Below are 22,542 nucleotides of genomic sequence, written 5' to 3'. Positions count from 1 at the left end.
GTGTTTAGGAACACATTCAGCTGTTTATTTTTCAGTTCTCTTTCTTCATCCCTAGCAAAGATTACAAATTAGAATTTTTCTATAGAATCATAGAATTCTGTCCATCTCTGCTGTACATCCTGTTTCACTGTTGTGAAAAGTGCTGATGTGCCATCCCATACCTCCTGTGACAAAAGAAGATAACCTTGCTTTACTGCTGTTGTATATCTGGGTTTGGGATTGTAATAAATTAGGTGCTTCTGTCCGAAGTGGCAGAGAAGGGACTTCAACCTAAAACATTTATGGAAAAATATACCAAGCCAGTAAAACAGAAAAAGCAAAATTTGTTCTGTTTCTAACTTGGCAGTAAGAGGCAGTACAAAGTATTTGTCGTCACTGTTATTATAGGAACAATTATAGATATAACTTCTAGGTATATATTTAGATATAATACCAATTAAAAAATAATGGAGTTCTTTGGGTCAGACAGTCATAACTCAGAGGTTGCATATATTCTGAGTTAAGCAATCCATTTTCATTATTTTAAAGCAATTAGGCCCGTGAAGGAGAAATGGCATTGTCTAAAGGTTAGAGTTCTAGACTGAGGTTGTTCTGAGACCCAGTTAGCTCAGCTCTGTCACAGCTTTGCTTGGATAACCTTTTCAAGCAACTTAATTACATTATCTCTAAGTTGTGCATAATGCTTTCATAAGAGCTCAGAGATAGAGATGTAATTAAGATGTAAGAACTGGCTGTTACTGGCAGCAATAGAACAGAGCATGACATCTGGAGCTGTTGGCTTTGGGAAGGTAGAATGAAGGCAAAAGCAGAGGGCGAACTACAGAGAAAGCAGTGGCAATGGAGATCAGAAGGACTCAGTAATGAGTGATGAACTTTAATAATGGAATGATATGAAAATGTCCTGAGTGACCTCTGCACTACCATACTGCCCAGGGCAGTGGTCATAGCACCAAGCCTGGATCAGCTCAAGAAGCATTTGGACAATGCTCTCAGGCACACAGGCTGGAATTTTGGGGAAGTCCTGTGCAGAGCCAGGAGTTGGACTTGATCCTGATGGGTCCCTTCCAGCTCAGCATATTGTATGATTCTGTACAAACCTCTAGTATAAAGACTTGAAAATATGCTTTAAAAATTGAAGAAACAATTTGTGACTGGTGTCCTTGATTTTCTAAAGTCATTTCCAGTCAAGCAGATTGGTGCTTTTGTGTACAGCAGCACAAATGAAATACAGAAACAACCTTTTAGCATCAAAGAAAACACTTGATCAATAGATTGTAAGAAGATACAGATTTATAATGGCCAGAAAACCCCATGCATTTGAAATGCATTTAAAAGATACTGACTGTCTAAGAAACTGTGTTGCATTTTCAGAATACAGGTTTGATTAGTAATATTTTTAGGGCATGTAAGGTGCAATTAATGTCTCATATCTTCAGGAGCTACTCATATGCCCCAATGACCACACAAGTGATGATCCAAAAACATAAAAAACTCAAAATAGCATTCTCCTATGAGATGCAGTAAACCCAGAGTAAGAAAACCATAATTCAAATGTAGAAAAAGTGACTACACATTCCTTTTACTGATCTCTGTTTCTCTGTGTTCCCTTGCCATCTAGTGGAAAGTGCAGTTAAGTGCTCCAAAATTTAAGAGAGACGGGGGCTTTTGAATGGGTGTTCTCAACATTAGCAGGCTTTAATGGCGGCTCTGGCTGCACTCCTGAAGCGCTCCCTGCCGCTGCTGGTCGAGGCGTTAACGGGAGCACTGCCCTGGATGTGCAGTGGGTAAGCAGGGGTGTCCCTGGCTGCCGGCACAGGCACTGTGGCAGGAGCAGGGGAGCAGATGGCTGTGTTGGAGCTGTGCTTTCAGTCCTGCAAAGGCAGGGGCAAGCAGGTGACACCACAGCCAGAGCCACCACAGCCAGGGATGCAGGCAGAGCATCCCTGCTCCCCTCAGCCCTGCAGGCAGCCTGTGCTCCCTTCCACAGCTCTGCTGCAGCCAGGCCTCTCCAGTGCCCACTGGAACAGGGCATGGGCGGCAAATGGCTGCTTGCTGCTGCAGAGTACTGAGCAGGGGACAGCAGCAGGGGGTTTTAATGGAGCTTGCAATTTGATTTTGGATGGAATGGGTTCTTTCTGTACAGCAGACCTTAAAATGACTTTATATCCATGCTAATGCAGAAACTTTGCAGGATCCTTATTTTGATTCTGTCTTAAAATCCAATCTCTCTCCTGGTTTCTTGTGATTTCATTGCTAAACTGTTGATCTGTCCTTTCTCTGAGCTGCTTTTTTCTACATTTTAGGCACAGCTCATAGCTCAGTCAATTGGTCAGGCTTTCAGTGTGGCTTACCAAGAGTTTTTAAGAGCCAACGGAATTAACCCAGAGGATCTCAGTCAGAAAGAATACAGTGACATCATCAACACCCAGGAGATGTACAACGATGATCTCATACACTTCTCCAATTCAGAAAACTGCAAAGAGGTAGACTAGATTTGGATTTTCATTTCAAATTGATCCAATTTTTTTCAGAGTAAAAGAAATATTCTCAAAAATATTTTTTTTTTGCATTTTTAAAGATGATATTACTGTTTCAAGATGTGTCCTTCATCAGTCCTGTGTACTAAAACCAGCTTTATGTGTTATTAGGATTTCTTGTTTTCATGTTCAGGGTCTTTCTGTTTCCATTGATAAGAACAGTAATAAAGTACATTTACATCTGAGCTAGATAAGCTCTGTGCTATTCACAGTACACAGTGTAAGGTGATTTTATGTTTCACCTAAGCACTGACACAGAAAGAGCTGGCAGAGTTGTGGTTTTCTGCAAAAGATAACTTCAGCAGAAGTCAGCTGGCCATCAGCATTCCCTGTCATTCCACATTTGAGAGGAAATAATTCCCTGTATTTGCCTCAAGAACATGTTCTCTACTTAAACTCTTGCTCCACTTTATAGGTGTTAGCTGTGCTGTGGTTACTGACAGCTCAGGAGAAGGCATCATACATGCTAGGCACGAGTATATTCAATAATTAACAATATTAATAACAATAATAATGGTAATAATCATTAAGAGATCCTTGCCTGAAAAGGACAGACAAGCCCTGAGATCAAGAGAAAACCTGAGCAGTGCTGGCAGGAGTGGAGCTGAACAAAGCCTGGCTGGCAGGCACTGCCTCAGCCACAAAAGTTTAGAGCCTCCCCCTCTGGTTCCAGGGACAGAAACTTCCTTAGCATTCATTCCCTTGGCATCCAGTTCCACCACTTCCTACAGAGTTAACCATGTGTGAGTGCTCTGCCTATTAAACCTCTATGACCTTCAACAAACAAGTGCAGGACACCCCTGAAAAGAAACAGCTGTGTGTTCCACAGTTAACATTGAAGTCATGAAGTACCTAATGGCAAAGAACAGAATTTTGTTTGTGATTTGTAGATGTTATTTGGGAACAAGTGACATATTCATGCTCAAAGTCAGACAAATCGAAGCAAAAAAAATGTTTTTCCTTTTTAATTGCAGCTCCAGCTAGAAAAACAGAAGGGAGAAATTCTTGGGGTAGTGATTGTGGAATCTGGATGGGGATCCATTCTACCCACGGTTATCCTGGCCAACATGATGAATGGAGGCCCTGCAGCACGTTCAGGAAAACTGAGCATTGGAGACCAAATCATGTCCATTAATGGCACCAGTTTAGTTGGTCTACCTCTTGCAACATGCCAAGGGATCATAAAGGTACCCCAGACTTACAACTCTATGCTGTAGATCGTAGGACAACGCAGGTGGAATCCTCTGACAAGTGATCCTGTAGATTTCCAGCAGATACAATTTTTCATATCACTGCAAAAAACCCCAGCAATCTGTCATTAACAAAAAGCAGAATTAGAGATTCAGGAGTGATAATGCACAGAAATTTAGGGCTGGAGAACATGTTACAGTTTTGTTACTGGGCTATAACAAATGAGACCATGTCTGTAAAACTTGCCTAAATTAAGTACTTAGCTGTCTTCAAAGTTTTAAGCTTCCTCACAGCCTCCAGCATAAAATAAGATTAAAATCTCCTATGCATTTTTGGGTTCCATGCAGATAAAATGGATGGAGGCTGGAAGACTGCAGGACAGATCAAGTGAGCAGATGAAGACTCTGCAGACACAATGGAATTCCAGAATGCAATATCTTTAGTCATGGAGACTAAATCTGATGTCTGTGCAGATTTACCAAGAGCAGCAGAAGCAGGAGATTAATTAGCCAGATGCTGGGAAACAGCAAGCAGTAGTCAGTTTTGATTTTTATTGGAAGATTTGTTTAAATTTCTGTAGTAATTACAGGCAAAATTTTAATGTTTTGTTGAGCCAAATATCGAGGGAAATAAATAAGAGAAATGTATCTCTAAGTTAGCAATCAATTTCTGTTAACTCTCACTGGTCTTTCTCAGATCAGCTGCTTAACACTCTTGCAATTAGGAAATCACAGATGAGGGCTCAGTGAGATTCATTTCAGAAATATTGACTTTTGGAATATCTTACAGGGACTCAAGAATCAGACACAAGTCAAACTGAACATTGTCAGCTGTCCTCCTGTGACTACTGTCCTCATAAAACGGCCAGACTTGAAATACCAGCTGGGCTTCAGTGTACAGAATGGAATTGTAAGTTTCTGTGTTCATTGATTGTTCTGGAGTTTTTCCCTTCACTTTTTTGTCTTTTTCAAAAAACATATGGAAGTACTGAGACAATCTTGCATGACCTCACTTTTTCTACTGTTTATTAAAACCTTACAGTCTCTGAGTAATATAATGCAAATGGATGACACTGGGAGAAATTCTTGAGGGATTTTCCTACATAATAAAGCAACAAGATTTATAGCCCAGATTATTTGGTGCAATAGTCTGATCACGTAAAACTGTTATTAGTGCCAGAGTTGCAAGGAAATCTTATGCTGAAAAAGGTTTTTATAATTATAGCACTTCAATCTTAGATCTGATTCTGTTTCTCTTTTTAAAGTTTCATTCCACACTCACTAAGACTTTTAATTATTTTTCTGCTGTGCATAATTTATGTGGATCACATGGTAGTAGGCATGGGAATATAATTGTGACCTACTGTTATTGAAACTAAACTCTTATAAAAGCTAACCTCTCATTACAAAGCAATTGTATAGGCTGCGGCCCAGGTACCCCTCCTCTGTGTGCTGCAGCTTCCCTGTAATAGCAGCAGCAAAGAGGAGAACAAATGTGGCAGTGAACACTTACCCCAGGCAGCTCAGCCTCCTCCTCTCTCAGTTCTTCCTTCCCAAGCCATTCTTTGTCACCTTTCCAGAGCAAACTCCCCACACAACTAACCCAGGTAGTCACTGGCCCTTCTGGGGGCTGCCACTAGCAGTAGGGACTGGCTGTAGGGCAGGACCATCAGCATTTCCTCTTCCTCCAGTCTAGGGAAAAAATAATCACGCTGCTCACATAGAAAACCACATCAGAAAGGCTGTGGGCTCTGCTCCCTGTTCTGTGAAATGCATTGATTGAAGTTGCCAGATCTCTGTTTGCCACCCTTTGAGAGCTGGAAGAGTAACAGGTGACTGTAAGATGTGGTGCATGTGCCTTCCTGCACTTCAGATGGCTCAGGAGTGGGTTTGCAGCTCTCCTGGCCATCTCTCAGTTACTACTCCACAAGTTTAAAATGTTCCTGCCTAAGATTACATATAAAGGCACTGCTGTACCTCTGCTCCAGCTGGATGAACTCTAAGTGGTTCCTACCCCAGGATCTGGTTTCACCTGATCTCACAGAGGGTGCTCTCTTTGAGGCACTGATCTCATTCCTTTATTGCTCACCTTTGTAAGTCTTGTATGTTCCACTGGTGCTATAACCAAACAAGGGAATACATTTATATACCTGTAAGCATCACTGCATGTGATTATCAAGTTTTCAGGAGCCCATTCCCAGCTTTGGTGGGGGAGGGATCAGGGCTGGGGAAATGGATCAGGCCGAGGCGGATTAGGAGCATGCCATGCCCTTACATGGACAGGCAGTCTCTGTGACAATCTATTCATCTTGTCCCTGCTAATCATCTCCTACATGCCTGGAGCCTCAGTTTAGTAAATCCTGCAGGCTCTGCTTGTTTCCTGTCACAGTGTGCTCCCTCCATCTACTGGCCATGTCACCACACTGGCAGATCATCATTCCTTCCACTTAAATGAACAACATTCAAATGACATCAAATGTAAAGTTCACCAAAAGCAGCAAAAAATCCTTTTCATATAGGAAAAAGAAAAAATAAAGCCTTGCAGTGCATTTCATCTATGAAAAGCCTGTTTGAATATGAAAGCCAGTGAACAAAAAGGTAAGAGTAACATCTTTTGTTAGGCTGCTATGGAGACAAACCTCTGGGCCTGGAAAATCCTTTCCTCTGAAAAACTCTTTCAACATTTGAAAATATAACTATAAAATATATCTCTCTGGTAGTTTGACACTCTACTCTTTAAAAGTACTTTTGTAATTGCCAGCAATTGTTACAAATTATGATTGGATCCAGAAGTAATACTGTTCTTTGTTGGCTCAGCATTAGCACAGCAAAGAAATAAATGGCTTGTCAGAACAGATATAATTAAATGTCTCTTTCTGGTAGGCCATTACCTCATTATCCATGCCGCTGGGATTTATTTCTGTGCCTCCCCTGACAGCAGCCTTGCAGTGGTTTCTTTTCACCCTGCCTATCTCATCTGTGCAGGATGCACAGCCATTGGAGTGGGAATGGCCCATAAACACACAGAGCAGCTGCTGGCCACAGAAACCCCATCTGAGCTGGCTTTGCCTGCGCAGGCTGTCAGGCAGATGCTGACACTGCTGCAGCTGAAAAAAGGATGTTGTGCACACACATAACAACTATGAGTGTTGTGTGATGGGGAGGTGAGCATTAGATGACCTGTCAGCCACCTTCTGAAAGTCATTATACTACAGTTCTTTTAAAATGATGTTATTTAAATACAAGTGGTCCTTATGTATCACATTATTGTCTTCTAGATTTGGTCCTTGTATACCAGTTTTTATCTTTGATTGTGAAAAAAAAAAATCTGTATATTACCAGTTATATTCTCACTGCTGATAAAACACCACTTCTCAGTCAAAATCTCACTTTCTCTGAGAACTATCTACCCTGCCCCTAGCCTAGCACAAGCTATCCAAAAATACAGTAAAACTTTACAGAACATCTTATTCTTTCTTCTCTGCATTTGTTTACTGTCATTTAAACTGGCAAAAAATTTACAGGGTTTCAACAGTGTAATATAAAAGTGAGATGAGAAGAAATCTCATTTTAATAGGTTATGATTAAGACATTTACACAGAATAATGTTTGTCTGGCACTATTTTATCCTAATGCTTTGCTACTCTGTGGGCAGTTGCAATAAAACTGATTGTGAAGCTACTGAAGTTTCACATCTGATGTGCTGCAGCTGGTCTAAGGCATTGCAGACCTGTCACAGCTGAGTGGATTGAACCAGTGTGGTTTACACCTTTTTTTTTCTTTTTTCCCCTTCAGTTTACAGAGTCAATAGAATTTAGACTCTTGCTTAAAAGAAGCAGATGTGTCTTGCTTTATCTAATATTATAGCTGTTGCCATGTTCAACAAATACAAGAAGTTAAAGAGTCCTGGCTGAATAAAATCATATTTACTTAAAAATATTGCTCAGTTTAAACTCACCAGCTTCAGCTGTCATTGCTCCCCTGGCTGGAGACAAAACTCTTAAGGCTGCTTTGAGTCAGCCCTTGCAAATGCAGGAGTCACTAAATGTGTGCTGTAAATGCAGAATATTTTTTTCTCTGTGTGTGCTGTCTCTGGCTTAGCAGGGTCTGGGAGCCTGGGCAGAGCCACTCAGCCTCTGTCTGCTTCTCTTTCTACCTCATTAAAACACTTAATGCTCACAAAAGGAAGCTGCCTGCCTCCTCTGGAGAGGGATTCCTGAATGAGGAGACCACTTTCTATGTCTGGGGCTGTTAGAAATTAAAAACTGGCTGATGGTATTAAAAGTGCTAAAAGTGCTCTGAGAGCCAAGCAGGGAAAAGGGCTCTGGACAGATATGCAAGCTATTATCTTTTCCTTTATGCCAGTGGGGTGAGGGATCACATTTCCATTTGCTCCAAAACCTTTTATTTCAGCTGTACTGTCTATTTTCTTTTATACCACAAAAAAATATATGTACAGGGTTTCTTTTGATACATGCTGCTTTTTGTCCTTTCTGATTACTGCTCCCCAGCAGCAAGGAGCAAACTTATTCTAACAGTGAGTTGAATTGAGAAGCTTTCTGTAAAAGAGATCTGTGTAGTAGAGTTTATCTTGTGAGCTGTGTGATTAGAAGGCAGACTACCTGCAAAACAATCCATTGTATGGGACTGAAATTCAAGAACAATTCTGTAAAGTGATAGTGAAGCCCACCAGAAATACTTTAAGGACTCCAGGAGGTAACACTCAGCCTCTGGAGAGAGCATGGTGGAAGATAAATCACACCATAGGAGGAATGTGTTGGGGTTTGAGGTTTTTTGGGGCTTTTTTGATTTTTATTTTTTGTTTCTGAATGCTGAGAAAGGCAAAGCAAATAATATAATATATATTTTATAAGCACAGAATAACAATATATTCTCAATCCTCATATCAAACAGTTTGAACATCAAGTGAGAAGGGATTTCTTTTTTATTGCATTGTTATTTGTGGAGAGGAGTTTAAAGGAAGCTGCTAGTGCCATATAAGAAAATATTCCAGTCAACCACAAACAGTGTTTTACCTTCAACACGTCCCAGACTGGCCATCTCCCCACATCCTGTGCTTCTGAATTAGATAAACTCACTGGGGCACAAGCCCATCTTACCATACTTGTATTTAGCTCTGAACAAACGACCAGATCACAGCAAATGATGATTCTTGGCATATCATTCTAACCATTGACAGTAACTGCAGAAGCAGGCATTAGCTGATGCTCCAGCACTCATTTCTTTTCCTCCAAGAACTGGTTTTTCTCAGTCAACAAAAGGTAAATCCCAATGCTGATAAAGTCTGCTTAGTTCCAGAGATTGGAGCTGTACATTATCTGCCTTGGGTGATTCATGGACTTAGTCATTTGAAATAATTTGCCAGCAATTTGTATCTAATGCACAGCAGTCTGGCCTGCCAGGGTGGGTCCCCTTGCAGCATAGATACTGTTGCTAAGGAGGAAACACTCTCAACTCCACACCAGATTGACATTTCTCTTTCTGCCTGCACTCTATGCATGTTGCAACCTCAAAATACTTTAGGTAGCAATGTCTGCTGGGACTGTGTCTGCTGAATGTAGAATTATTTTTCTTGTAGAATTATTACCCTGTTGTAGGGGTCATAACATTCAGAATTGTGCCAAGTTCTTTACTGGAACCTCAGCTGCCAGTTAAAGAAGAATGGCTGAACTTGCCTCCTCCATCCTGAGCTCCCTGTGGCCAGCAGCACTGAACAGTGCAGAGGGAAGCTGAGACCCTGGAGGGCAGAGCTCCCTCCTCTCTGGCAGGGGCACAGGAGGTTGTGTCCCAGCAGGGCATAAATCTCTCTTCTTCTGTCTCCACTTTTGTGTGGCTACGACCTGTATCACTGTGGAAGGTATCTTTATGTTCCCAATTGGAGACTAAAAACAAAAATTATAACAGGCAGAAATCTCAGAAAAAAAACTCCCTCTAACAAACCCTAAAGTAACATTTAAAAACTCATTGATTAATACTTCCAACAACATCTTCTGGAATCCTGACAGCATCACCACTCATTAAGTCCCACTGAGGGCTGCACTGTGGTATTTCTGAACCTCAGTAACCACTGCTTTCTCCTGGCAGATTTGCAGCTTGATGCGAGGTGGGATAGCAGAGAGGGGCGGGGTGAGAGTGGGACACCGGATCATCGAGATCAACGGGCAGAGCGTGGTGGCCACGGCTCATGAGAAGATAGTGCAAGCACTGTCCAACTCAGTGGGAGAGGTAAGGGAACAAAGCCTTTAGCAAGGCAGCAAAATAGTTGAAAAAATTTATGTTTCAGTGGAAAAGAGTGTCAACACAGCATTAAATTCAACAATTCAGTAAATTAAGTTTGGCACTAATAAGAAACAATTAACAGTTGGGTTTTTTTAAACAACTAATGATGCATATTCACTGCATTTTTCCATTCATTTTTAAGAATTTCTGGCATAATTCTATACCTTCAACCTACTCTCTGAATTAAATCAAGTGATTAAAGGAAGAAATCACTCAGGGATGTTGGCTGTGAAGATGTCTCTTATCACTACAGCATCTGCCATAGAAATGAATTACTATGTCTGAAAGATGCAAACTGATATACATGTTTATAATTTAATTTCCAACTTACCTTGGAAGTAAGTTAAGTCACCTCTCTCCAGTACTTCTAGATAGATCAGCAATGAATAAGCAAGATTGTCCAGTTTTTCAAAATCCCTCTTGAATTTAATGGTAGTCTAAGTACAGAACCCTGGCCAGATCTCCAACTAGTTCCTCTGACAAAAATTAGAGAGAGCTGGTGTCCTCCTGGAAAATGATACCTGACAAATCATAATAGAGTATGTGCTCTTTGTCAGGAGCAAAGCTGTAGATTCCAACAGCCCCTCCATGGTCCCCCTTCACTGTGTAACTTCTCACCTAACATAGGAAAACAGCATGAAACTTTTCTTCTTTACAGCCTGAAGAGAAGATACCAAGGCAGCTGGTCAGGGTCTGTATTATCAGTCAGTAAACTTTCCCTTTCTTCTTCTTGTGTTGTCCAATAAGTCCAGTTCTGGTGGAGACCTGATTACCTGAGCCTTGGACTCTGTCAGTCTGTGAAATCCCTCTGGCACTGGGGACTGGAGCCCCAGGACTCCTTGAGGAAGGAATTGAAGTGCATTAGTGTCATGGTTTGACATTAGCCATAGGAGAAACTGTTCCACCAAACTCTTGATTGGCATTTGAACACCAGGTGCCAAAGTCCAAGTTCTGTGTTCAGAAGATCATATTGTAATTAGGTGAAAATATGAAATGACATTCCCACAGAGAGGAAGATAGAATACAAATTTATCCATTAAGTTCCATTAATACCAGAACAGCAGAATGAATTTTCAGAGAGGTTTGTGCTACTTATTATTTAAGGTCTGTAAACTTTACTGTAATTGGAGCAGGGTATATCAACAAAAAGTGTTTAGGTGGCTTTTAAAACTATATGATATCACATCATGTAATTGTCATTAATAAATTCAAAAACAAAACAAAACCAAACAAAAAACCCAAACCACATGAAAAAAAAAGCAAAGATAGCAAACCAGCATCCTAAAACCAGAGAACTTTGAACTAGAAACTCTAGGAAAAAGATCTATAGAAGCCAGGACAAAAAATGCACTTTGACCACAGGGAGATACAGATACAGGGGCCTTCTGGATTATTTTAAACTAGTACTAGCTCTATTAATGTCTGTGTAATCAATTGACAGATTCACATGAAGACTATGCCAGCTGCCATGTTCAGGCTCCTAACAGGTCAAGAGACCCCCCTGTACATCTAACATCTTCCATCCAAGCTGAAGCTGTCATAACTGAAGAGAATTTTGTATTTTGTATGAATGAAAGGCTTGGAAGCTGACCCGAGGACTCCAGAACAAGGAACAGACAGGTGTCTCTGCCTTTTCTCTCCTTCCTTTCTATTTCTTTGACAAAAAGTGTTGAGAAGGATGGTCAAGGACAATAATCACAGACAAAAATCTTTGTAAACATTTAAGTATTTTGAACATCTTCTAAACTCTTTTCTCATAGAACTTAAAACATATTTATTTGTAACCTTTATGTGGAGTGATGTATGTCTGTCTTGTTTGATAACACAGTGAATGTGAATATGTGATGAATGAGACTGCAGGAGATGGCAGAGAGAAGCAATTAGAGAAAGTTCTGGCTGCCTCAAGTGAAAAAAAAATCCCAGTCCCATAAAGTGGTCCAATACTGATGACTTTGCATAATTTTAAAACTGGTGCTGAATTGATGGTATTTCAGTGGAAAGGAATATGTGCAGTTCAAACTTTTAGACTCTACTGTAAAGAAAACCACTGTAGTACTTGGTATTGTTATGACAAGTGTAACCTGTTTGGCAAGGTGTGAACATAAACATGTAACAAGTGTTTCATATGCTAAATAAAGAATAATTGCCACAAGATTAAAATCAAAATATTTATTTAGATACATATTTATTTTTAATGCTTGTGATTTTTATGATTTAACAGAGTTGTTTCATGGATAACTTATTGCACAGGTTGTATGTATGTGTTGGGCTGGGGTTTTTTTTTCTTTAATTTTTGCATATTACCTTTTTGTTAATAATAGCTCAAAATGGGAAAGCCATGCTTACCTGTTTCTGTCTTTTATAAAGCATTCTTATTCCTAAGGCAATGTGTTCTGAATGTAAATTGTTTTGACAAATAACCTAGCACCATCAGCAGTATTAGAATGTGTGTAGATAAAAAACCTAGTAGTAAAGTTGTATTCCTTATGAGATTATGAGATAAATGTTAATTGGTGTAACCTTGTCTAATTTTTTTCTTTTGGCCAAGGCCTTGAAGAAAATACACTGTGACTTAAGAAGCCTTACCATGCAGTAACTAAAGAGCTTTAGATGACTGTACTTCAAGGAGTAGTGTGTTGCATGCAACTGACCTTAGGAGAGAATTAACCTATCACTAATAAATCTGAAACAAGAAAGGAAGCTTGCTTATTTTGTTTGTTGTGTAACTTTACATAGTAAAAAATTGCAAGTAGAAGATCATTTAATTCTTCATCTAAGTGCAGTTGCAAAGGTCACAGATTTTTTTTTAAAGGAAATATTCTCTTGAATTAGGAATTTGTGTATCATTATGATCTTGAGAGTAGAAGCTTTCAATTAGCATACCTTGTTGCCACTGGATGTCACTGTAACTTCACATCAATACAGAAGCATGCTATAATTAAAATACATTAAAATGGATGAATCTGTAAAACTTAAACTACCCATCTTCAGCTACATTCCTTTGTGACCTTTTCACAGGATGTCTGCCCAGCTCAGAGTGACACAAATGAAACCAGTATATGATTAAACCTCAAATGGAAACTAAGGCTACTGACAAGCACTGCTGCAAAAAAATTAAAATCCTGAAACATCAACCTGTGGTAGGTTCTTTATGAGAACCTTCTGTTTAAGGCCTTTCCAATTTCCTCTGAAAGAGCCAGGATGAAGCTTGCACTGGAAGATGTTGCTGGCAGACCTGTGTTTATGCTGGTAATGAAATCAGTGTCAATATTTACTTTTTGATATTTTTTAAAAGATCAATGTTAAATAAATCATAAACACAGCAGAACCATAATAATATGTTTTAGTAATAAAATTGTCAAAACTATGAATTGGAGTAACAATTCTTTTTGAAAATACTCAAGGCTCTGCTAGATAAAAATTCTTCTAACTTCCAGTCAGTTGCTGTTGGTAAAAAGTTTGTGAAAAATGCAGAATTTCAATCTTCTTCCCTAATGCATCTTTTGGTCACACACTGCAGAGGATTTACCATCAATTCCTGGTCACACACTACTGCAGGACTGAAGTGGTGAACATTCAGAACAGAGCAGGAATAAACCACACTGCAGCAAGTGCTGCATCTCAAAAGGGCAGCCCTGGGAGGGGGAGCAGATTTAACTGGACAGATCAGTTAGTCTGGAATGACAGACACTGCAAGAATGGATTAGAAACAGCACTGTGTATGTGGATAAATCACCTTTATGTTTGTATCCAAATCAGTGTTGAAAAGGCAAAGTCCAGAAATACTTTTTTATTAAAACACTGACGATAGTTAAAACACTTTGAGGTACATTAAATAAATACAACTTTTAAGTTGTACAGCCAGTCTCTGGTGGGTTTGCAATGGTTTTCAAGAAATGCTGGGCAGCATCAGTAGCATTTCTGTAAGTACAGTGAAATAAATGCATTTCTGGTTGGGAAAACACTTGTTATAACTTCACTAATAAATCGATTAAAAGTTTGCAAAAATCAAGGCTGAAATTTACATTCAGAAAAACAGCCGTTCTCATCCTGCTGTGGGGAAAAAAGTGGAATTCCAAAGGAAGACACTTTTTCCTAATCATCCACTAGCTGTGTTTGTCCCAGTCCTGGTTTCTTCCACAGCTCCCAGCTGCCATGACATACCTGCTGACCCTCTCAGAGGTTTCCTGGGACACTCGGATCACAGGATGGTTTCCTGGGGCACTCGGATCACAGGATGGTTTCCCAGGGCACCCTGATCACAGGATGGTTGCCTGGCACACCCCGATCACAGGATGGTTCCCCAGCACACCCCGGTCACAGGATGGTTTCCCGGCACACCCCGGTCACAGGAGGGTTCCCCAGCACACCCCGGTCACAGGATGGTTCCCCGGCACACCCCGGTTACAGGATGGTTCCCCGGGCACCCTGTCACAGGAGGGTTCCCCGGCACACCCCGGTCACAGGATGGTTCCCCAGCACACCCCGGTCACAGGATGGTTTCCCGGCACACCCCGGTCACAGGATGGTTCCCCAGCACACCCCGGTCACAGGATGGTTTCCCGGCACACCCCGGTCACAGGAGGGTTCCCCGGCACACCCCGGTCACAGGATGGTTCCCCGGCACACCCCGGTCACAGGAGGGTTCCCCGGCACACCCCGGTCACAGGATGGTTTCCCGGCACACCCCGATCAGGCTGTGCGGCCGCTCCCGCTCCAGGGCGCGGCTGAGCGGGGTCCGGCTGCGCGCCGGGGCCGCGGCGGAGCTCAGGGCGCCGCAGCTCCGCAGGTGCAGATCCCCCTGCAGCCGCTTCCTGCAGCCGCCCGCGCCCTGCTGGGAACTCGTCATCACCTGCGGGAAAGGCAGGAGGGGAGGAGGAAAGAATGGGGAAAACGGGGTAAGGAAAGACTGAATAATATTTCATTTAAGCTAACACTGAAACTCTTCCAAAGGAGGTTCAGCCCACCAGAACCCCTCCTGCTTCTGTCCTTGCAGCTGGTCAGGGCTCAGGACTGGGCACCTGGAAAGCACAGCCAGGCTCTCCGTCTGAACTGCAGTGTAAAATGTACTGCTGCCCAATAAATAGAAATTATTTCTTACTGATGCCATGTAACTATAAAAGAGCTTCAGTAGGAATTGTCTGAAGAACTTAAACTGCAAAAACATTTATATAAGGCATTTGTCTATGGAAACTGGACACACCTTTAGAACATCAGTGGCCTACCTGGTCTATGATATTGGCACTGAAGATGGCTTCTTCCATGTGTCTCTCATCAGATTTAATGACTGACCGTATGCTGTTCACTACGTGACGCACTTCTGGAGGGAGATTACAGTTTGAATGTTCCAAAAATTTTGCCACTAAAATTTTTGTGTCTTTATAGGCCTTAAGGTCCACTAAGGAGCGTGGCCGGTCTTTCGAGACGGTGTGAAAAGCCTTTGGCTTTAGGTGCAGATCAATTTTCCTTGTATCCCTCTGTTTTCCAGTTGGTAGAAAACTGCTCAAAGAATGCTGGCAAGCAGAGGCAGCCATATGAGAACCAGAGACAGGAACTAAAAAAGGGGGGGAAGAATATCTTTAAAGTAATAGTTTAAAAAAAGAAAAAGAGAAAAGAAAAAAAAAGGCAAAACAAATATTGTCACAAAGTTTCTACTTTGTCATAAAATGTCTGTTTTGTTTGAAGAGTAGCAAAAACATGCAGTCAAGGAAACATTACAAAATGGGTAATTTTAACCAGGAGTAACTAGGAGTAATCAGGAGTAAGACCTTTCCATGGCCAAGGAGGAGTGCCTTGAGAATGAGTGGGTGGAAAATTAAAGAACTTCACAAACCAGACATTTTTGTGTCCACCTTCAAGGACTTCAGCTGACATTAATGCTAAGGAAACCCACCAGCTACTCTGTGTTACATGCCACTCATACTCTTTTAGGCCCAGCCCCTCACCCCAGCTTTAAGGCTAAAGTTCTGCCTATTTCTAGGCCTTGGAAATGATATGCAAGAGAGATTAGTGAGAAACAGAGAAAGCAAAAATGCTGATCTAAACCAGAGGACCTAATTCAAAACATTTACTTTCATTCAAGGCAGGTTCCATCAGCATTGTACACCATACATTTATGCTGTTACCTGGCTTTTCTGCCTGAGATTTTTCAAAGCTCATTTCTCTCTCAGAAGCTTTTCATTATTTTTAAAAGAAAAAAAAGGAAACCCATCCTCTGCTTTAGAAACCAATTCTCACCTGTTTCTCCTGTAGCTGGAGATAATCCTGCATGTTGGCACTGCCTGCACACAGAAGTCCAGGCACAATTATCACCTTCAACCAAAGGCAGACAGAAAGAGCAAAGTCAACCCCTGCTGTCCTCCCCAAAGCAAGGAAAAATACAGTGGAACCTTTTATTATCTCCTTTACAGAATGAAACTACTCAAAGGAAATCCTGTTTTCAAGATGTCCATTCATAAAGAGAGGCTACTACACCCAGAGATGCCTTATGAGTTGTTACACAGATACAAAGAGGAAGACAGAGTTCATGTTTTATGGTTTCCTCTGTAATCCTAAATATTTCATCTTTAAGTGCTGAAACTATGGCAAGCTCCCTATAGAGGCAGACCTCAGACCTTTTCTGTATTTCCTGGGTGGACAGAGTTTATATTGGAAAATGGGGAAAATGAGAAAGATTAATCCTTCTAATTTCAACAAAACCAGCATTTTTATTCAATATTTCTCCTCCTTTTAAAAATATATTATCATTATTTTCAGTACAAATGTAACACAGCATTGTTTAAATTAATGGGTAGATGAGCAGGGTGGTACCTGATGAGCCAATCAGTAACAAGTGGTTATGAAGCATCTACAAACAGCTTTGGATGCCATCTAATGACGGTTTCTGGGATTCCAGCATGAGGATCAACAATGATGAGATCACACTGTACAGTAACTACCACCTGCAGTTTTTTCATTTCTGACAAGATGGAATAAACCATCACATTTGGTTGTTAATCTGTTTCCAAGACTGAAAATGGTTTTGAACTTCTAGGTAGCTTAGGAGAGGTTTTCTTCCATATCTCCAGGGACAGTTTATAATGAAAAGCTGGCATAATCCTCTCTGGTAGAGTGAATAATTAAATGAAGGAAACAAATGTAAGATGCTAAAAACATAGCAAATCTGTAAGAAATTAAGAGAGACAGCTTCTATTCTGTCTTTAATTTGTTCTATTATGCTTAAGTACTGTAGCACATGAATCATGGCATGGTTATTAAGAGGAGACACTTCAGAGGTTGTGTCTTCCCATCCATTACTAAACAGTTTAATGTACTTGCACCAAGTCAAAACTACACTACTGGACATGACCCTGAATTATCTGGAACACAAACACTACAATAATCACTCAGGCACTTAACTGGTACAGCCACATGGTCTATCATAGCTGATTATAAATGAAGTTTATTGTAATAAACATCTGTGCTAGGAGTTGATTTTGTCTGCCTTTGCCATGACAAACTTTACAGGGAAAAGGCAGAAAAAATGTGCAAACTATTAACTTTTAAGTAATTTTTTTTAGGAGGGAACCATGTTTGACAATGGTATGTGAACTCACCATTTTTATGTTTTTCAGGGAGTACACAATGAGTAAAAAAGCACCTATTAAACTAAACCTTCATTTATAATTTCTCCACTAGGAACGACAGGTATTAAAAAAAAAAACAAGTTTACTTAAAAGGGTTTAGTTGGAGAATTATTTGACTATACCATATAGACACCCCATCAGGTCAAGATGTGCCTGAAGCAAATGAATTCTGTTTTAGGGCCTGAAAGACTGGTGTCATTAGATCTCATTGCTGTTGTGTCACTGTCCTGTTGTACATATGCACCATCCCCATGTCAAATAATTTCTGTTCCAAATTATGGGCGGTGCAATTCAAAATCCATTTCACAAAAATCTACACAGTAAATGTCAAGGTTGTGCTTCTAAACCTCTTCATGTTGGCTTGGAGGTGAGGCAGAAAATTAATTAGTAATTTTTTCTTATAGTAGAAAGGCAGTGTCTTAAGAAAAACCCAAGCCCCAGCTACAATCTGATCACTGTATTTTCCTCTTTGAGAACATGGCTAAAGCTCCTCCAGCCTCAGTTCTCCAAAATCCACAGTTATTAGTATTAACAATGTGTAGTTACAGATCTGTCTTTCATAAAGTCACATCCACTTGACCAGTTCTTTTACTCCAGGACAATTTTTAAAAGTAGCTGTATGTTACTGAAAAAACCCAAAGCACTTTTTCTTGTGTGTTGGTTGAGGGAGCTCAGTTGGTTCCCTTTATCTTTGCCTGTTATTCAGTCCCATAGGTGTATTTGAAAAGCCTGCAGTGAATATCAACAGTCAGTCATGAAAAATCCCGATCAAATGCCTTTTGAAACTTACAAAGACTGTAAAGGGCTTCAGCTGTTTGTCACAGTTTAGGAAAAATATGCTTCAGGGCTGCTACAAACAGCCAGAATGTGTTACTAGAATTGGGCTCATTCTAAACCACCTATGATTTCCAAATCAGGTTCAATAAAAAGTAGAGGAAGGGGATGCAATGTAAACCTTCACAGAGTAAAATATTTCAAACTATTTTGCCAAACAGATGCATGAAGAAATACATCTAGAGACTCAAGTCAATCCTTCCCTGAAGGATTTGATAGGAAGTGTCTCTGTAGGTCAGCACCCAGCCCCTCCGAGTCCCTGCTCTTGCTCCCCCTCCCCTGGGTGTCAGCATCCCTGGAACTTTCTCTGCCTCTTCACTCCAGTCTTTGCTCAGCCCAGTTAATCTCAGTAATGCCCAACTGGTGTCCCTCAATGCCACTTTTGCAGAAGAGAAGATAAATGTATTTAGGACACATTAAGAAGGAAAGGAGGGCATCTGTCCCACCAGGTGTCCAGAGCCAGCTGGAGCACGGGGGCACGGCTGCCCACAGCCAACACTGCTCCATGAGCACATGGAGCAGAGGTCTGGAACCCTGCAGAGCCCGATCCAGAAGAGAAAGGGTTTGTTCTTCTTGACTTGCAGCAGCAGAAAGGACTCAGAAATTCCTACTTACTGTCTGCTTACTGGCAGCTTCATTGCACATATGTCCTAGCAGAGTAAATGTCATAAAATAAATGCAGACTTCTAGATTAAAGATTCACTTTTCCTGGCTCAGATGGAGAGGCTACATTTCTAAAGGTAAAAGACATTCAATTATTGAGCTAAGTATGAAGTCTCTGAAATGATATTATAAAGATGCAAGAAGTGCAATAGAACCAAAACATCATCCTAAATGGAATATGTTATCTCAATATTTTGTCTCCTTTTGCTCTGAGCTAGTCACAATTCTTCCTCTGGATCCCTTACAAAGCCTGGTGAACAGATCTTGCAGCAGCACAACCCACGACATTGTAAAAAGCTTTTAATCTTTACTTTCAAGCCACTTCTCCAGGTTCCCCTTCTGAATCTCTCCAAACAGCTTAGATCCCTTTCAAATGGTTTAGACAGTTCCACATTCCTGCTACTATCCTCTACTAAATCAACCCTTTCTTTTTCACTAACAAGCATATTTTTATGAAGATACACTGTTCAGCTAACATCTCCTCCTCCCTACTTTTCTAAAAGGAGATTCATAGCAGAAGACACTTATCCACGACAGCCAAAAGCTTTCCTTTTCCTTTATCATCTTGTCATGTGCCTCATGTTCATTTCTTTGTCCTTCAAAACTTTTCACCATACACCCCCGAGCTGCCACTGGTCACAGTGGCTGCCTGTGACATGCCCCAATACTGCCAATGTCAGTGTCACCTTGACGAATCACATCCTGATGTACAACAGGCGTGACAGCTCCAGGAGGAGTCTCCTAAATAAAGCCCAGCTGCCATTGCACTTCTCAGTTTAGCCTCTCAGTAGAACAGTAATAGAGAGGTGGGAAAAGCTACTCAACACATGGTTTTCTGAGCAGTGCAGAAAGAATGGTGAAATTTAGAAAAGCCAAAATTATTTTCACTCTGTCAATTTTTCCATTTCCATTCTTAAATTTTTACAAATTTAGGAAATATGCAAGGAGCTAAAGCTTTCACACCTAAGACAACCCTCTTAGGAACACTGCATGGAATTTCCAGCAGCACCAGTTGCTGCACCAATCAATCCCAGTGCTTTGCTGCCCTGTGTCCCACACCTACCTTCGGTGGCAGAGGAGCAGGACACGGGGGCACTGCTGGAGCGGACGATGGCTGGGGCTGGGGGCTTGCTGAGGTGCTGCTGCTGCTGCTGGACAGCAGCCTCGGGGCCACCTGCTGAAGTGTTCGCTGGCCCAGAACAGGGAGAGGTCTGCAAAGTGGCAGGAGGCTGGTGACAGTCCACACAGCAGGTTTTCTTCTGCTTCAAAGGCGGCGTGGCACTGCTCTCTTGAGCAGAACTCTGCAGTTCTTGTTCTGAGGGGCTGTAATTCCCTGAGGAACAGTCCAAGGACCTGCCGTGGGCACAGCTCTTTTCCTGTCCTTGGGACGTGTCTGTGGAGGCTGGGCTGTGGGAGCTGTCACCCTCATCAGGAAAGCCCTCAGAGCGAGTTCTGTGACACCTGCAGCGAGGGTGGCAATCCAGGGCACTGCAGCTCTGCTCTGCAGCCCCCTTGGGGGTTATGCAGTAGGGAGAAAGATCTGCAGACTGGAGAGATCCTTGAACTTCCAGCGAACAAAAATCTTCAGAGGAGTAGCTACGGTCTGGGACATCAACAGCCTCAGAGACCATCAAAGAGGTGCTCTCCACAGAAACTGCAAAACAAGAGATTCAGAGAAAAATACAAACTTCTTGCCTGCCCTCCCAATCTTCTCCCTCCCCATATTCTGTAGACTGACTTAAATTGAGCAATCTTCAAGTTCTTTTATCAATAAGAACTCAAAAGCTCTCAGATGAAGAATGCCAAAGTAAAAAACATTGAAGTAATTTACTTCTTTCTAGTGTTCTTCAGCAAAGACATTTTTGTGCTGTTCTTGATACTGACTTTTGAACTTTAAATGAACAGGCCCTATATTGTCCTCATCTACTTGCATCCCCAACATCTGTGCTTCAGGCAGCAAGCTTCCAATTCAGCTCCTGGAAGCCATGGAGGAAATTACTCTTTGGAGGAGGAGTGTGAGGGTCAGGAAGCCCCCATGGCTGCTGACAATGAGACACAAGCTGCAAGGAATGTGCAGAACTCTTGGAAGAGAAACAACAGTCCCCAGATCCACCTCAAAGGGCTTGACTAGAGCTCTGTCTAGCAAAACTCTGCTCTGCACTTGCAGCCCCAGCCTCTGACTGTGACAAGGTCCTTCTTGCCATGAATAACTGAAAGCAAATGATTCCTTCACCACTAGGAAGGGCAGAAGAGAAGAGAAAGTGTGCTCAAAGCTCCCACTTCCCTCTCTAAGGAGACAAACGCAAAGCCAGGATCACCTTGGGTGCTGAAGTCCGGGGTTGTGTTCCTCTCCCCCAGGCTCGGTTCAGACACTTGCTGAGCAGCACCAGTGACCTAAATGAACATTTGGAATGAAAGAGATCATTGACCTGCAGCTCACCAAGCAAAGTGCAGTGCTCAGGATCTGAAGGACACACCTGACAATGCTGAGGCACTTTCATATGAGCTGCTATTCAGACTGAAAGCTATTTAAAGTATTTTACATCTCTGGGTCAGGAGCAAATGCTAGGCAAAGACACAAGCTCAATGCAATTTTACATTTTTCCTGAATCTACAAGGTAAATTCATCTTGAATTCACAGGCACTTGGGGCTGCAGGCTCACACTACTAAACTTAATATCTGAGTTGAGTAAAAGCAATCTCTCTTTCTACAGTCTACTTTTCTCATATTGTGCTTGATTTTTTGTTCACCACATCACCCTAAAATAGGAGAGAGAAAACCAGAAACCACAAAAGCAAGCACAAGAGCAGTATTTTCACTTAGTTATTTGTGAGGATGTTACCTGTTAATGTGTTTTGAAGCCCTTTAACATCATTGCCACCCAGGTGCTCTCCAGCCTGGTGGAGGTTGCTCCATGGACACAGAATTTATTACCACTCACCTTTTTTCTGAGGGGGGGATCTAAGGGGGTAACTTCCCTTCACTTTTGAGAATCATGTGAACAAAATATAGACTCATTCCTGCTGGAAATACTGAATCCATAAATACCTGAAATTTAGGAAATTTTCTTTCTACTGATTTGATTAGACTTTGGATTGGACCTTATTACCAATATTGATAGATTTTTTGCAGTTCTTTGGAAATGTCATAATCAAAAAATGATTCCAATAACTAGCTGGTAACAAAAATAAAAAGAGAAAAAATACAAAAAGTTTGAAAGGAATGAAACTGATACCATCTTGAGCACAACGCATCATATCTACTTCTGTCTGTAGGGCCACAATTAACTAGTAGAGCTTATTAGGGTTGGTGACAGTCTAGAAATCAGCATCAGTCACCTCTGTGCAAACCTTTCTGTCAAGCACTTAATCTGTGTCTGGCCTAAAAAATTG

General features: G+C 41.4%; 2 protein-coding genes across 4 annotated transcripts in view; one reads left to right on the top strand and one right to left on the bottom strand.

Annotated features, from left to right (window-relative positions):
* Positions 1 to 14,035, top strand: part of APBA2 (amyloid beta precursor protein binding family A member 2) — an 82,702-nt gene extending 68,667 nt beyond the window's left edge. For 2 of the 3 annotated variants that reach the window (XM_059482177.1, XM_059482176.1), the window contains 5 exons: positions 2,304 to 2,483; positions 3,512 to 3,724; positions 4,518 to 4,637; positions 9,833 to 9,973; positions 11,469 to 13,004. In XM_059482177.1, the coding sequence (XP_059338160.1) occupies positions 2,304 to 2,483; positions 3,512 to 3,724; positions 4,518 to 4,637; positions 9,833 to 9,973; positions 11,469 to 11,540 (726 nt within the window). In that variant the 3' untranslated portion in view covers positions 11,541 to 13,004. Of the gene's footprint in view, positions 1 to 2,303; positions 2,484 to 3,511; positions 3,725 to 4,517; positions 4,638 to 9,832; positions 9,974 to 11,468; positions 13,005 to 13,045 lie in introns of those variants that run through there. The other variant, XR_009419415.1, reaches the window with a different exon arrangement.
* Positions 14,036 to 14,565: 530 nt separating this feature from the next.
* ENTREP2 (endosomal transmembrane epsin interactor 2) overlaps positions 14,566 to 22,542 on the bottom strand; it is an 81,746-nt gene continuing 73,769 nt past the window's right edge. The window contains exons 9-13 of the mRNA XM_059482320.1: positions 21,468 to 21,543; positions 20,213 to 20,803; positions 16,265 to 16,339; positions 15,253 to 15,581; positions 14,566 to 14,879 (exon numbers count right to left, since the gene is read on the bottom strand). Of these exons, the coding sequence (XP_059338303.1) occupies positions 14,691 to 14,879; positions 15,253 to 15,581; positions 16,265 to 16,339; positions 20,213 to 20,803; positions 21,468 to 21,543 (1,260 nt within the window). The 3' untranslated portion in view covers positions 14,566 to 14,690. The remainder of the gene's footprint in view (positions 14,880 to 15,252; positions 15,582 to 16,264; positions 16,340 to 20,212; positions 20,804 to 21,467; positions 21,544 to 22,542) is intronic.

This window comes from Ammospiza nelsoni, chromosome 14, assembly GCF_027579445.1.
Source record: "Ammospiza nelsoni isolate bAmmNel1 chromosome 14, bAmmNel1.pri, whole genome shotgun sequence".
NCBI classification, from domain to species: Eukaryota; Metazoa; Chordata; class Aves; order Passeriformes; family Passerellidae; genus Ammospiza; species Ammospiza nelsoni.
The sequence above is the reverse complement of the archived record's forward strand: the minus strand, read 5'-3'. Positions and strand labels throughout refer to the sequence as shown.